At 43.8% G+C, this 13,193-nt stretch overlaps 1 protein-coding gene and 1 long non-coding RNA gene across 2 annotated transcripts in view; one reads left to right on the top strand and one right to left on the bottom strand.

Annotated features, from left to right (window-relative positions):
• LOC143183267 (uncharacterized) overlaps positions 1-13,193 on the bottom strand; it is a 106,965-nt gene that overhangs the window by 37,633 nt on the left and 56,139 nt on the right. The gene's annotated exons all lie outside the window — the stretch shown is intronic.
• The window catches only part of For (cGMP-dependent protein kinase for), a 50,157-nt gene continuing 47,934 nt past the window's right edge, over positions 10,971-13,193 (top strand). Inside the window, exon 1 of the mRNA XM_076384778.1 lies at positions 10,971-11,550. Within this exon, the coding sequence (XP_076240893.1) occupies positions 11,081-11,550 (470 nt within the window). The 5' untranslated portion in view covers positions 10,971-11,080. The remainder of the gene's footprint in view (positions 11,551-13,193) is intronic.

Genomic DNA, 13,193 nt, shown 5'->3' with positions numbered 1-13,193 from the left:
TCTAGATTTACTAGTACTTTTAACTTAATTCACAAAGTTGATTATGTATACTGACGAAATGACTGTTTAAAAAGTCGGAATACTTTAATCATTTTTATAATAAAATATGTATTACAATCTCCTGAAATATCTCTTTTATATAATTGCGAACCAATAGATGCCTAATAAGAATATCTGAAATTTTACTTCGTGTACTGTGAAACTAAAATGCTTATTTATTGTTCATTATAATGAATTGTAAATAAACAGAGATTCCATTTTAAAAAATTCATTTCTCGAGTATTCTTTTATCAATGTGGACGTCGATAAAATTGATTCACGGGATATCGTTACGCATTGAATTGCGAGAGGCATTAAAGGAAAAAGGGGCGAAAAGGAATTCTCTGCGTTCGCTAATGACGTTATGGAGATGGAATAAACGGAGTTTCATAGCGAGTCGAGGTAATTTTAAGACGTTCCTGTGATGTAGAATCAATTTTCATAAATTAGAGTGGAAACGAGTTTCGCGTATTAATGTTAGCAGATGTTGTGCCCTGAATGTTAGGTGCAAGCGAACTTCCTGAGAGATTCTGCAAAAATGAAAGCGGAATTTAATATTCCACTGATTAAAATAGAAAATTACTATTAAGTTTCATAAACGATTAACTATTAGTGAACAAACAGCGGCACTAGTATCTTCGAACCACAATTCCCAAATCTCTCATTAATAACAATCCGATAACAAACTCATCCTACATTCATCGAAACTGAATCACGATAATCACATTTTAAATAAATCAAATTATGCGATACGAGCTATATTATTAAAATAAATCTGTCAGTGAGCTCGTCGAAACACGATAAATCTCGAAGAACCGATCCGAAAAGTGGGAAAACAGCAGAGCGAATATCCCGCAGCAGATTCCCGTCAAATAAGCGCATTCATTACGCAAATACGCGGTTCCAAGCGAAACGGTTCGCGAATAATAAATGAACAGCGCATTACGGTGGCAAGAAGACAATGGCTTTCAATGAAGAGTGCACGGGGCCAGGAAAAGCTAATTCCAGAATGACTACGCGATAAATTCGGCCCTGACTACCCAACAGCCAGCCCGGGGATATTACCATCACAATGGCAGACAGAAGAGTGGTACGAAAAGAAGAGGGTGGGACGGTCGAGATTGCGACGTCCGGCGTCTCGACGCTCCCGAATGCCGCCATACACTTCCCCTCGCTTCTGCGACGCCCACTCGATTACGCGCCCCTAGACGAGATGGACTTAACCCTGTCCACGAGCAGAACAAACTTCGTACGGTCACGTGCCATTTGTTCCGTGATCGTGTGGTCCAACATGTCTGAGAGTTCGATTCGAATTCAGGGAAGGGGATTGAAACTGCTGGAGGAAGATTCTTTTCGCTAGGCATCTGAAACTTTTTAATATTCTAATATTGTACTCTGAGAGAGTGGGAGAGCACATTTTTATCATTGAGGATTAGTAAATATTAATTTAAAAATAGAATATAGTTTCAATTGTAATTGATCTAGTGGATAGCTTTGAATATGGGCAGACATGTAGTAAGTAGTATCGTCTCGTATGTGATCAGACATGCAGTATGTTTTAAACCTAGAATCTACCTGGAGTCAACGTCAAACAATTCTGAGTGAATCTAGTATTTATTACATCAAATATTAAATTCACCTCAAAGTCTGACACCTGCACGACTTTGTCTACTGCGTGCTACGAAACACAAGTGAATGAATTTTATTTAAGATGAAACTTTCTTAAGAAAAATACTTTTTTCTGTAATTTAATTATCACTAGCAAAACTATGGACAGTACTGTGATCAGTCAATATTCACTGCAAATCAAAAATTCTGTTCTTCCCGAAATAACAAAACCAATAATCCACTGTACAATAAAGCATCCAAAGCACCAAAACGAGCGCATCATAGATACTTAGCGTATAATTGCCTAGTCCATGCGATCGCAGGCTCATTAAAAATAATCATCTCTGTCAGTTAAGCATCTTCTTAATGTCATTTCTCTGTCCTTACATTCGACAAAGGGCCTCGAAGTGTCGTAAGCTTCTGTTAATTTATCACGACGGAAGTCGAGGGTTGGAGGCTGCTCGACGTAATATCCTACCCGCCCATCCTTTTCTTGCGACAAGCGTCGTCTACCCTCTTCCTTCCTCCTTACTTCCGGCTGATGGAAGCGTTCTATTTTATATACAAAAGACTTAATAGTGGTAAACGTTTCGGGGGGTTCTCGGTGATGTTGCGACTGCTATTAAAGCGTGTACACACGAGGACACGACAGGGGACACGTGTCTACGTAGCAGCAGGAAAATGAAGCGTGAAGATAAAATGTTTCTGATACCAGGCCTGGACTATGAATGAATATCCCGTGTCGAATTAGGGATGGTTCACGCTCTCGAAATTGAAGATGAACTATGGACTGTAGAGTGTATTTGTCTTTCTAGAGTAGAGTTATTAGATTTTAGGAAAGGATACTATTTTTTCTACAGAAATGGAATAGCACGATAGACTAGAATTTATTATTTGAGACCCTGTACATTTTATTTTTTATATGATAGTAAATACAAAATTTCATCAGTGAAAGAAGGGACCTGATACACCTGTCACTCACAGGTCCATTTAACAAATTAAACAAGTAAATAGCAATTTTTCTAAAAAATTGAAAGAGACAGTTACGTCACGAGATTCACTTTATGCAAATATCATTACCGAAACGTCAACATCTTATCCGTTCCACCGAAATTACCTGTTCCCACAAGAATCAAAGTTTACCAAGAGCAGAGAAAGCAAATTCTGAAAGAATGAGGAAAAATTGAAAAAATTCAGGAGAGTCAGTTCTCTTTAGGTTCGTCGAAAAGGGAAGTAAATGATAAAACTCTCGCGGAAGAGAGAAAAGACCGAAAGGAGAAGTCAGAAACTGCATCGCGTATGAGCTTGAGCTAACCACGAACGCATCCGGATTGAAGTTCAAACACGGAGCCGCGATCTCGTTATGCGAACCGAAGGAAGAACCCAACTTAAAAACGATCTCATTCTTTTACTGCGTAACGGGAACGATTACTTACCTTAAAAAGTTACACGATAGAAGATAGAATTTCTACTGAGTTAGAGTCTTTGCTTAATTATGTGATGATATTTGACGAATTTTATTCCTGGAAGAACTAGGTACAACTGCAATAAACTCTCAATTATTTTTATTTTATTTTTCCACTTAATATAACTTTATTTGGAAGACTGTCATGCTATAACATAACACAAACTTGAAGGGTCTGACCAGGGACTGGATTTGTTCCACTTATTCCGTGTCTGACAAGAAACCCTGCATTATTTATCCACTGTCTGACCAAGGACAAGGTTTTACTACTGACTGAACGTTTCATTAAAGGCAGGTTACACTACTTAAGGAATGTCTGACCAACGACAGGGGTTATTCTACTTACACATCTACCTGCTGATTCTACCAAGAAGTTTACACTCAGGAGACTCTGTATACTCGAAAACCAGACTTTTCTATCACTCCTCCCTAGAATCCCCCATCAGCTAGTCGAGCGCAAGATTTGAATGGAGCTGCGCGAGAATCCGCGGCGTGACGTAACCTCGTCAGGAACCGTAGCGCAGCGGTTAGGTAATAATAAAGCTGCGTTAGGGTGGAAAGGCAGCAGGGGCCCGGGCCGTGTATGGACTCTTAGGTGCTGCTAAAACACGCGGCGACGTGGGCGACCCTCGAATGGGCGGGCGACGGGGGTCTGTTGGAGCCCCGGAGGTCGGGCTATCATAATATAGATTAGCTCATATGGCTCTCCCCTTATGTTAGCTCGGATCTGGCTCATAGCCTCGAGTGCTCCGGGATTCACTATTCATACACGCGACAATTAGATAGGCATTACCCCCTGTACACGAGCGCGTGTCTGTGTGGAACGGCCGCCCCCGCGCGCCTACACCCTCGTCCGCGGTGTGTATGCGCGTGTGTCTGCAGGGGTGGCACGGGAGAGAAGTTGGCTGAAACCAAGGATCCAGGAGGAGCGGCTTGAGTCAACCCCTAAGCCAGTGTAAACACGTTTTAATAGAGATTCGCTCGAGCGGTTATAATAGCTTTGCGGATGTAGCGGCCCGTCCGCCTTTCGCGAGTCCCCTCCCCCGCGCTCACCTCCGCCACCCTTATCACCGACGTCTGTTCTCGCTGTGCCTCGTCGCTTGGTCCCCCGATCGTTACGCTGGGAGACAGAAATTTGATAAATTCGAAGGCGTCCATGCTGGAAGGCTCTACGACTCTTGAGTATGACACGGTAGGAGTGCTGGGATTGATTTAGGGGTTGACAGCGAATTTTTTGGTGGTCTCTGGTTGGATTCTGCGTTGATATTATTGGGGGGATTTTAGGCAGAAGTTGCTTTGGAGGGAGGTTGCTGGATTCTGAGTAATTAGTAGATGAATTTTTATGAAGATAACTCATGGAGAGAAGACAATGTATCTTGTCAATTAAAGTATTTATTGAAACGGAAACTTTATTTGAGAATATGTGGCGTACAATGTGTACTTTGAAATATTTGATCACCAGAACCCTAAGCGATAATTCAGGGGTGAACCCTCTGAAAACTGCGGGACCCATATGTTTTCTGGTTTATTAATTCATCTGCTTTGCCAGTTCGCTGTTTAATCAACACTTCAATTAGAACGTTTTTAAGTGTTGCTAGTCTGTTCTTTATTAGGCTGTACAATGAATTTACTAATATCTACTTGAATCTAAAGAAGTTCCTCAAGATCTTTGGACGATACGACACTTATCAGAGCTTGCTATCAATATCATTGAACAAGACTAAATCAAATTTGTATAGTACACTTATATATTGTACAGAATGATCCTACAGACAAGATTATTCTTCCATAATATTTCTCTTTCAAAACCATTGAAATTATGACATGGACGATTTTCATATCACTAAAAACAAAAGAGACATTTAGGTGACCTGCTTCAGCATGGGCACCCAGTATAAAAAATATTTGATTCAACTCTGAAGGTTGGACATCATCCTCGTTCCATTCAGAGACCTATCGCTTCCTTCCCTCGCGCCAAAAGGCTCCACTATCGAAACGAGCTCGCAACCCTTATTAAAACTTCACATCTTTATTACGAGGAGGCCCAGGGAACGTCAAATGCCACGATGAACGCAAGCCTTACGTCATGGCTCGCAGCCCGGATCTTTGACGCGATTTCAACGCAAGCGGGGCATGAGAAAATCTCGAATGCCGGTTAGTTACCGCAAACTTTATGGACTTACAGGGAAGTTTTCGCCGTGGAACGGCAGTATAAAAGTGAGGCATCAACGTGCAAGGAACTTTAATAAAACCGTGCTTCCTCGCTTCCAACCCTCCCTCCCCTGCCCCACCGTTCTCCCACCTCCACCCCCTCGACGCTCCTCACCGCCCCTGTCCCTCCCGCCAAGCCTCGCGCCCAGCCTCGCGCCCTATCCTCTCTCTCGGGCACAAAAAGGGATGAGTTTCACGATATCACAGTGCAATTATCTCCGAGGAAATGAGCTTTGCATAGGCACCGAGGAACGTATGCAATACCGCGGCGAACTTATATATGAAAGAGGTCGCGCAAAGTAAAGGCTCGTATTTATACGTTCCACGAGGTAAAACGGCGTCTTAGGGACGTTCAAGCATTTATGGTGCACGTTCCAGTTTTGAAAAGGACGCGGGAATGCTCGGTGAATCGCCTACCCCCTCCGACCGGCCATGATTTTAAAATCCCCGGGAAATTAGTTGACAGAACGGGGCAGATGATGAACCTGGCGAAAAATCTCTTCGTTAGATTTAATAGGGACGCGACCTTCGTGCATCGTGGCCCCTTGATGGACGATGAATTCTTTAGGGAATTCCCGCGTGGCGCCTTCAAGACGGCGACCATTTAAGGGACGATTTCGACGGGCGGGATCAAATTGCATGGCCGCCGAGCGTGAATGAGCGATTATGGAATGGAAATGGGAATCTGGAAAGTGGGAAGGCCTTTTCTACTGGCCTTCTCTCGCTGTATACAGAACTAAATCTTTTGACACTGAAATCGTGGAAAGTTTCAGCTAACCATACGTCTCAGATGGGAATTTTTAATGAGTTGCTTTCCTAAGTTTAGGGCTGGTATATTTTAATAGTAATTGTTAAATTTTACCTCTGTTATGAAGCAAAATTTTAGTACTGTATTAATAAAATCGAGATATCGATATGCAAAGCACCATGAACTTCCTCAACACAGTATAAACTCATGGTAAGCGCCAGTCCTTGAGCCTACAACAAGAGGTTGCTTCAGCTACTAATGAATTCCTACAACAAGTGTCTAAATCTGCCTGTATAGTGGGTTTTAGCAACCACGAGAAGTCTAAACAACTTACCCACCCCGTTTCGTCGCCAGGAAATCCTAGATAATCCAGTAATTCGGCTTCATAGAAAATTCCATGGAACCCGTGGCCAAAGAGGTCGCATTAGTCTACGCACTGGCGGAATGAGCGGCCGACTCTTAAGTTTTCCAGCGAGTGCAAGCAGGCTCCCCCGCGGAGGAGGAAGGAGGGTGTCCTCGGGGAGAGGGGTGTTCTCTAAGCTGAATAATTCAGGGTCTCATTAGGGCGACAAAAGCACCCTGATGGATAGCTGCTTGGCTCCGTTGCCTGTCGTTTGTATGGGGCCACACGTACACATTTCACGTTTCCTGCGCTACCTGAACGTGTACGAACGCCAGCAGGCTCGTACCAGGGCCTGGAATACATACAGGCGCGCAAACAACCCATAGACCCGTTCACCCAGGCCCGACCTCTTCCAACGACTCGCTGCGTTTCTGTGTTCCCCATCCACACCCTCCCACGTTCCTCCGCGACGCGTTTCACCCTGTTTTATCGCTATCAACGACTGGATTTTTTATCTGTTGGAGGCTGAGTGACAAGGAGTGCCAGAAACGCTGGATTCTTGATTGAATATTGAATTGTAGATGTAGATTGAAATATTTGTCTGGTTACACTCCACACATTATAGAGTATAGTGTGGGTGGAAATGTGGTTGATATTCGAAGTGGAAGATGAGAGTTCTTTCAATCTTGTAGTATAGTTTATAAGCTCATCTTTAGTCCTATACTCTAGCAACACTTGCAATTCCTCAGAATCCTCAGGTACTCGATTAAAGAAAAACAAGAATAACTTACCCCCACATATACACCATCACTTCTTAATCGACATCCTAGTTACATTTCGATCGCACCAAATCGAAAACTCCTCTGATTAAGCTCTCTCAATTACAACCAGCTACACCCTCACAGTTACCCATTGCACAGTTTGCTCTCTCATTAGCGCTTATTATTACAGAGACTCCTTCCCGGGATTGTAAATATCCTCCTGCCATCCTATTTATCTCCCCAGCTTTCCCCCTTCGTCCACTCGCTCGACTGGTAACGCCGCCACCATCATCCCCTCCCCACCCAACCCCTAAACGCCTCCATCCAGCCTCTTTGTTTTATTCCGAATGTTCTTTCATTTCTTAAAAGGTTCTCCAGTGATAATTAGCACAATGCGCGGCTGCATTAATTATTACCCGTGCTAATTACCCGAGGATAAATCGCTCGGCAAGGGGTGGCTGGAAGGTGGCGGCGGATTCGAAGGTCGTGCTGGCGGTTCGGGGGGGTTGGTGGCCAGCAGGGGCGGCCCATTACCGTTATTGCTGCAACAAACCGTCCAACAACAGCGATAAATACCAGCGAGAGGCTGGCGTTACAAATGTCTCTCTGAGTTATGATTATTTAGCGCGGTACCCGCCAGCCGGGATCGTTCGTTGCGGCTTGCAAAACGGCTGCTGTTTGGACGAGTTTACGCGGCCGCGAGCTTTTGTCGTTGAACATCCGTGGCTCTGTTCTTCCACCTTTCCCTCCTACAGAAAGCGTTTCCCTAGAGTTTTTTTTGTTGTCGCTGCTTCATTCGTTCGTTTATTCTTGGATTAGTATTTTTTGATGGAAATATTGCTTGTTTTATAATGCACTATATTAATCACAACCTATACGACAGTACACTACAATCGTACACTGTACATTATACGGCGCTATAGTGCATGCAGATGAATTTTATTTATCGCTTTATGTGTATAGTTTGCAGCATACTGTTTCACACTGGACCACTGTGTTGCAGCACACTGTACACTGTTCTGTTAATTATCACGCTATATTAGCATTCACTGTGTTAGACTAGAATGTTGTATACTACCCTCCACAAAATTGTTCTGCAATACTGGAGAGGAATTCTAACTACTATAAACTGAGAATAGTGTTGCACTGGCTGAAGTTGTATAATAATATCAACAATAGAAATTCTGGGGTGTTACAAAGTACGAGAAAATGAGATTACACTTTCTTGAGGCTTTACACGTTCGGCATAGGCAATGGAGGGAACTGTAAGCCGTGTGGTAAGATGGGCTTTCTGTGAAAAGTAACAATTTTCCATTATGTAATTGACAAAAAAGTGTAGTAAAATAAAGGGAAATGTCCTCTTTCTTTTAATTTTAAATTTGATCTTACGGTGTAATGGATAGAAACTAATTAGAAACTAATTGGATAAGACTGGATAGTAAGTAGTGCAAACCTACATGGAGTTTGATATACCGCAAGTAGTGTAGCCCAATACGTGGTCAGGCGCTCAGCTCCCTTGGGGTACTCCTTATAGAATTCGCAATAGAATAAGATACAGGTATGTTGGAGAAGAATACACGGAGAAATAATGGGGCAAAAAAATAAAAGTCACTAGATACAAAACATAGAAGAAAAGACTGAGGGGAAGACAGGAGGAAAGACAGAACAGAGGAACAGAAGAAGGATTTAATTTAAAATAGTTAGTAATACGTACAAATAGTGATTCTATAAAAATGTTTTAACTAACAGAATTATGGAAAGTATTCCTTAAAATAATTATTAATAATTGAGGTGGATTGAGTCTTTAAATATTTCCAAAAATGTATAAGTTTAATTCCTACCATTCCTAGCGTTGTAATCTGAATTTAAACAGAATCGGTAATGTTGTATATGATACGAAAATGGTAAGAGTCTGCTGATAACGTTGCGAGGGACACAGAAGCACAGGGGAATATGCAGGATAGACTGAACAGCTTATGGACTTTCGTGCCTCATGTTCTGAAATACCGACTTCTCGAAAAACCATTGGTTTTCAAGCGCCCTCTGCGATTTTCGAACCATGGATATAGACAACACGTTGTACTTTCACCACTGATGCTGGTAATACGAGTAAATGAGAAAATATTCCTACCCCTACTGTACCACCCAATATATAAGGTGTTCTGCTAAACTATTCTCCTTATTCATCCCCATAATTTCAAGTAATATAAAAAAAATGAATATTTCCTTCAGCTATGCATATTGTTAATAACAATCGCAAGCAGTAGCTTATGCAAGTTCTTAACATTTGTAATTGTTGGTTAAAGAAATATTACAGAATTTTCTAGAATTGCGAAATTAATCGAATGAAGAAGAATGTCTACAAAGTTAATAATGTCCACATTCGTTAACTACCAATTACAAATATCGATAATTTGTTCAAAAGCATATTGTGTATGATTGTTATTAACAATATGTGTACGAGAAATTGTTGCTTAGATGATTAGTTTTCGCAAAATATTGCTCATTAGATCAATCTTGAGATTCGCATCAGTCTAAAAACTTTTTTAATTGATTCCCCTTCTTCCTCGAGAGAGTATAAATATCCTTGCAGGAGCTCTAGTGTCTCACTCGCCGTGGGTCCTCCAGCGGGTGCGGACCCTCCTCGGGGTCCACTGGAGGGGCTCCTGGGGCTCGGCTCACCCTGGACCTTGGACCACTGGACTCCTATGACCAGTGGTCATCAACCAGCTGCCCACTGGTCATTCTTGACCATTGGTCACTCTTGACCATTCGTCATTCTTGACCACTGGTCATTCTTGACCACTGGTCATTCTTGACCACTGGTCATTTTGGACCACTGGTAAGTTTTTGCTCAAATTTTTAATTTTTTTTTTCTGTTGCCCCTACCTTGCATGTACTGTGACCCTCTCTTCTGTTTCCCCTATTTTGTATATACCTCGCCGCATTCTAGATCTCAATATTACACTTTGTTTTTTTAAGTTCTGGATTCAATGAAATCCAATTAAATTCTGGTAATTAAAAAAATAGAAATTTTAGGTTTTCTGTTAACTCCGTCAACCATTTGACTTCGTGCGTATATTTTATCAATTTATTATTAACTGATGAGGACACCCTGTATTTAATACCGCGTTGGTATTATAATTTAAATTCTTACCACTTATAGCGCTGCCTTCTTATTCTATGCACAGCTGCTAACATTGAGCGCGACACAAAAATGGTAACGGATCTTCAGAACCCCAAAAGCACAAGCCAGGAAAAAACATTGCTTGTCCATTTCATTCCGTATACTCGTCTGTGCTACGATTTTTCGTGATGTTGGCATTTCAAATCATCTGACACGAAATCCCATAAAACGATCTGTCAGTCCTTTACCTTATCAGTGCCTACACCTCGTCTGTGATGACTCTCTGCATCAGTTCTAACAAACTCGCCACAGTATACCTACAGTGGTAACAGACACGCTACAGAATACCGACAGTGGTAAAGAAGGCCAAGCACATCCAGACACTGAACCGTCAGACGAACCGACCACGAAGCTCAAGCAAGAGCAAGATACCCGACCCGCAGCTAGAAAGAGACTCGCCCAACCGCCAGAGCGAGAAGCCAAGAGTCGATGTGGGAAGCAGAGAGAAAGACTGCAAAGAGCGACAAGGAAGGCAACACGTCGCGGGCCTCGCCAGGAGAGGGGAAAACCGAGAAAGACAGAGAACTCGAGACGGTGGCAGAGCAAGCAGGACAACCGCGATCGTCGAGGGTCGTCACGGGAGACGGTGGAGAACGTTGGTCCTCCGCTGTCGGTGAGCACGGAATCGTGGAGTGGAGCGAGCCGACGACGCACCGTCCGGGTCGCGCTTCTCGTCGCGGCTCCTGTTCTCTTCTCGCGGCCGTTTCGTTCGGGTTGAATGAACGAGGGTACCAAGTGCAAAGTGCCGATCGGCGACGCCTGCGTGTCTATGCGCGTGTGCTTCGACTCTCTGTGCTTCTCGTCGACGCAGCAGCGGCTCGCCGACGAGGAGGACGCGTCACAGCTGCCGACGCACGGCGCCGTGGCGGTGGTCGCCGCCGGCCAGAGGGCCGTCTCGAGCGTCGCCGGAGCGAGCGCTGTTACAGCGATGGGCACCCTTCGGGAGCTGCAGGAGTTGCTGCGCGTCAAGGACGAGAGGATCGCCGAGCTCGAGGCGATCCTCTGCCGTCGGGACGCCGAGATCCAGGAGCTCAGGAGCCACCTCGACAAGTTCCTCAGCGTGCTGCCCTTCAAGTCGCCCCTGACCCCGACGAAACCGCGGCCCAGGAAACAGAGGGCCCAGGGGATCTCCGCGGAGCCGCCGCTCCAGGAGTTCGCGTCGCTGACGGTCGTCGACAAGAGCGACAGGTTGGTGTCCACGACCGCGTCAACAGCTTCACGCTCGTCCCGATTAAACTCGTTGACCGGCGCACGGGCTGCTCGGACCATGTCGGTTTCCACTCGGCTCAGCTGGGCTGGTTACGGGTCGCCGCCACGAGAATATCGTTCGTTCCGACTATCTCGTAGCAGCCTCGAGTCGCGGGTTGACCACTTAACGCGACGCGCATGCGTGCCAACGACGTGCGCGTGTTTACGCCGATCGCGCGAGGCGACCGCGTTCGATTCGAGCGCCGTGATTTCGCGATGGATCTACCGATCGAACGGATTCGAGGTGAATTGGAAGTTGTCAGCTGGGACTCGGGGTTAACGAGTTTCCGCGGGACGAGCGGGCTTTTGTTTTGCTTGGCTGGTTTGAGATAGGTCGGCGCACGTGCTGTGCCGTCCTGAGTTATTGTCTTAGAACGGCGTTTATAGGGGCGTTTGGATGAAATAGATCACAGGTGGATGTTTAGAGTCTGTTATATGACTGTCTGGTTCTACTGGTTCGATGCACGTGAAGCCTGAGGGTTCTATGGCGAACGTAACTAAAACGTTATGTTGATTAATGCGTGAAAACGTGTTTTAGAGATTGATGAGACATACAAGGTGCCTAGCGAAATGAGTCTGACTAGAAGCTTATGCTACTGACCTCGCTGTGTTCGTCTCGACTGGTAGTAGAATAAATCGCAAGTCTGACACATTTTACGCGAATTTTGAACGCTTTCGCAACGATCAATGACTTTCAGTTTTTTGTGATATTTTGATGTCTGCGGAACACTTTGTACGTAGATACAGTAGAACCCAATTTATCTTCTTTACTTTGCCAATCTTTTACAAGTAACAGACGTCTAGCATACAATTGCAAAGCTGTGTTTTGATTTGGGGTTTTGACTGACTGACGTCATGAGTTCCAAGTACTGTTCGAGGATCTTAAATCCCTCTGCTATTTACCAACGATGGAATTTCACGTGTTTCTAATGTGGACTAGATCCCGTGCCTCATCGCCGACATGTTTATTACGATGAACACCGCGTGCACGAGCTTTGCATTGGCTGACCCACCATGTGACTGCTAACCAGTGGTTTTCCATGCCTCGTTATCAATCAACGAGATGTTCCATGGGCTCCCCTGCAGTGATTTCAGAGGAATTTTGTTTTATCTTTTGAAACGATAAAAAATGACGTACTGCGTGCTATTTACTAAAAAGTATGTAATAATGAACCCCATAATTAATCACTGTCCTAAGATAGAGATGTCCCTATAACAAAAATCATGCAAATAATTAAGGGTTATTGACTTCTTGTGCTTCTCTCATCCATGTTTGGTCTAAATTCATAATATTAATTATGATGTTATGTGTTCATTGCTCTAGAACAAAGTATCACCTATATTTCCAAATGACTTGTGCAGTTGTTATCTACTTATCAGTGTTTTTTTCATAGCACTCTAAATAGGACACGTAGAGTACGTATTCCGTTTCTTTCCGAGTCTGTGGTATTTAGTTGCGATGTTTATATCAAAGCCTGACTCATCGATTCTTTTCTTGTGGTCACAGTAATCTTACGTGGGAGATTTTGTCGATACTTTCTCACAGATAACCGGTATTATTATCAAAACGAGTTATCGAGATT

The sequence above is a fragment of the Calliopsis andreniformis genome, chromosome 9 (assembly GCF_051401765.1).
Source record: "Calliopsis andreniformis isolate RMS-2024a chromosome 9, iyCalAndr_principal, whole genome shotgun sequence".
Taxonomy (NCBI): domain Eukaryota; kingdom Metazoa; phylum Arthropoda; class Insecta; order Hymenoptera; family Andrenidae; genus Calliopsis; species Calliopsis andreniformis.
The sequence above is the reverse complement of the archived record's forward strand: the minus strand, read 5'-3'. Positions and strand labels throughout refer to the sequence as shown.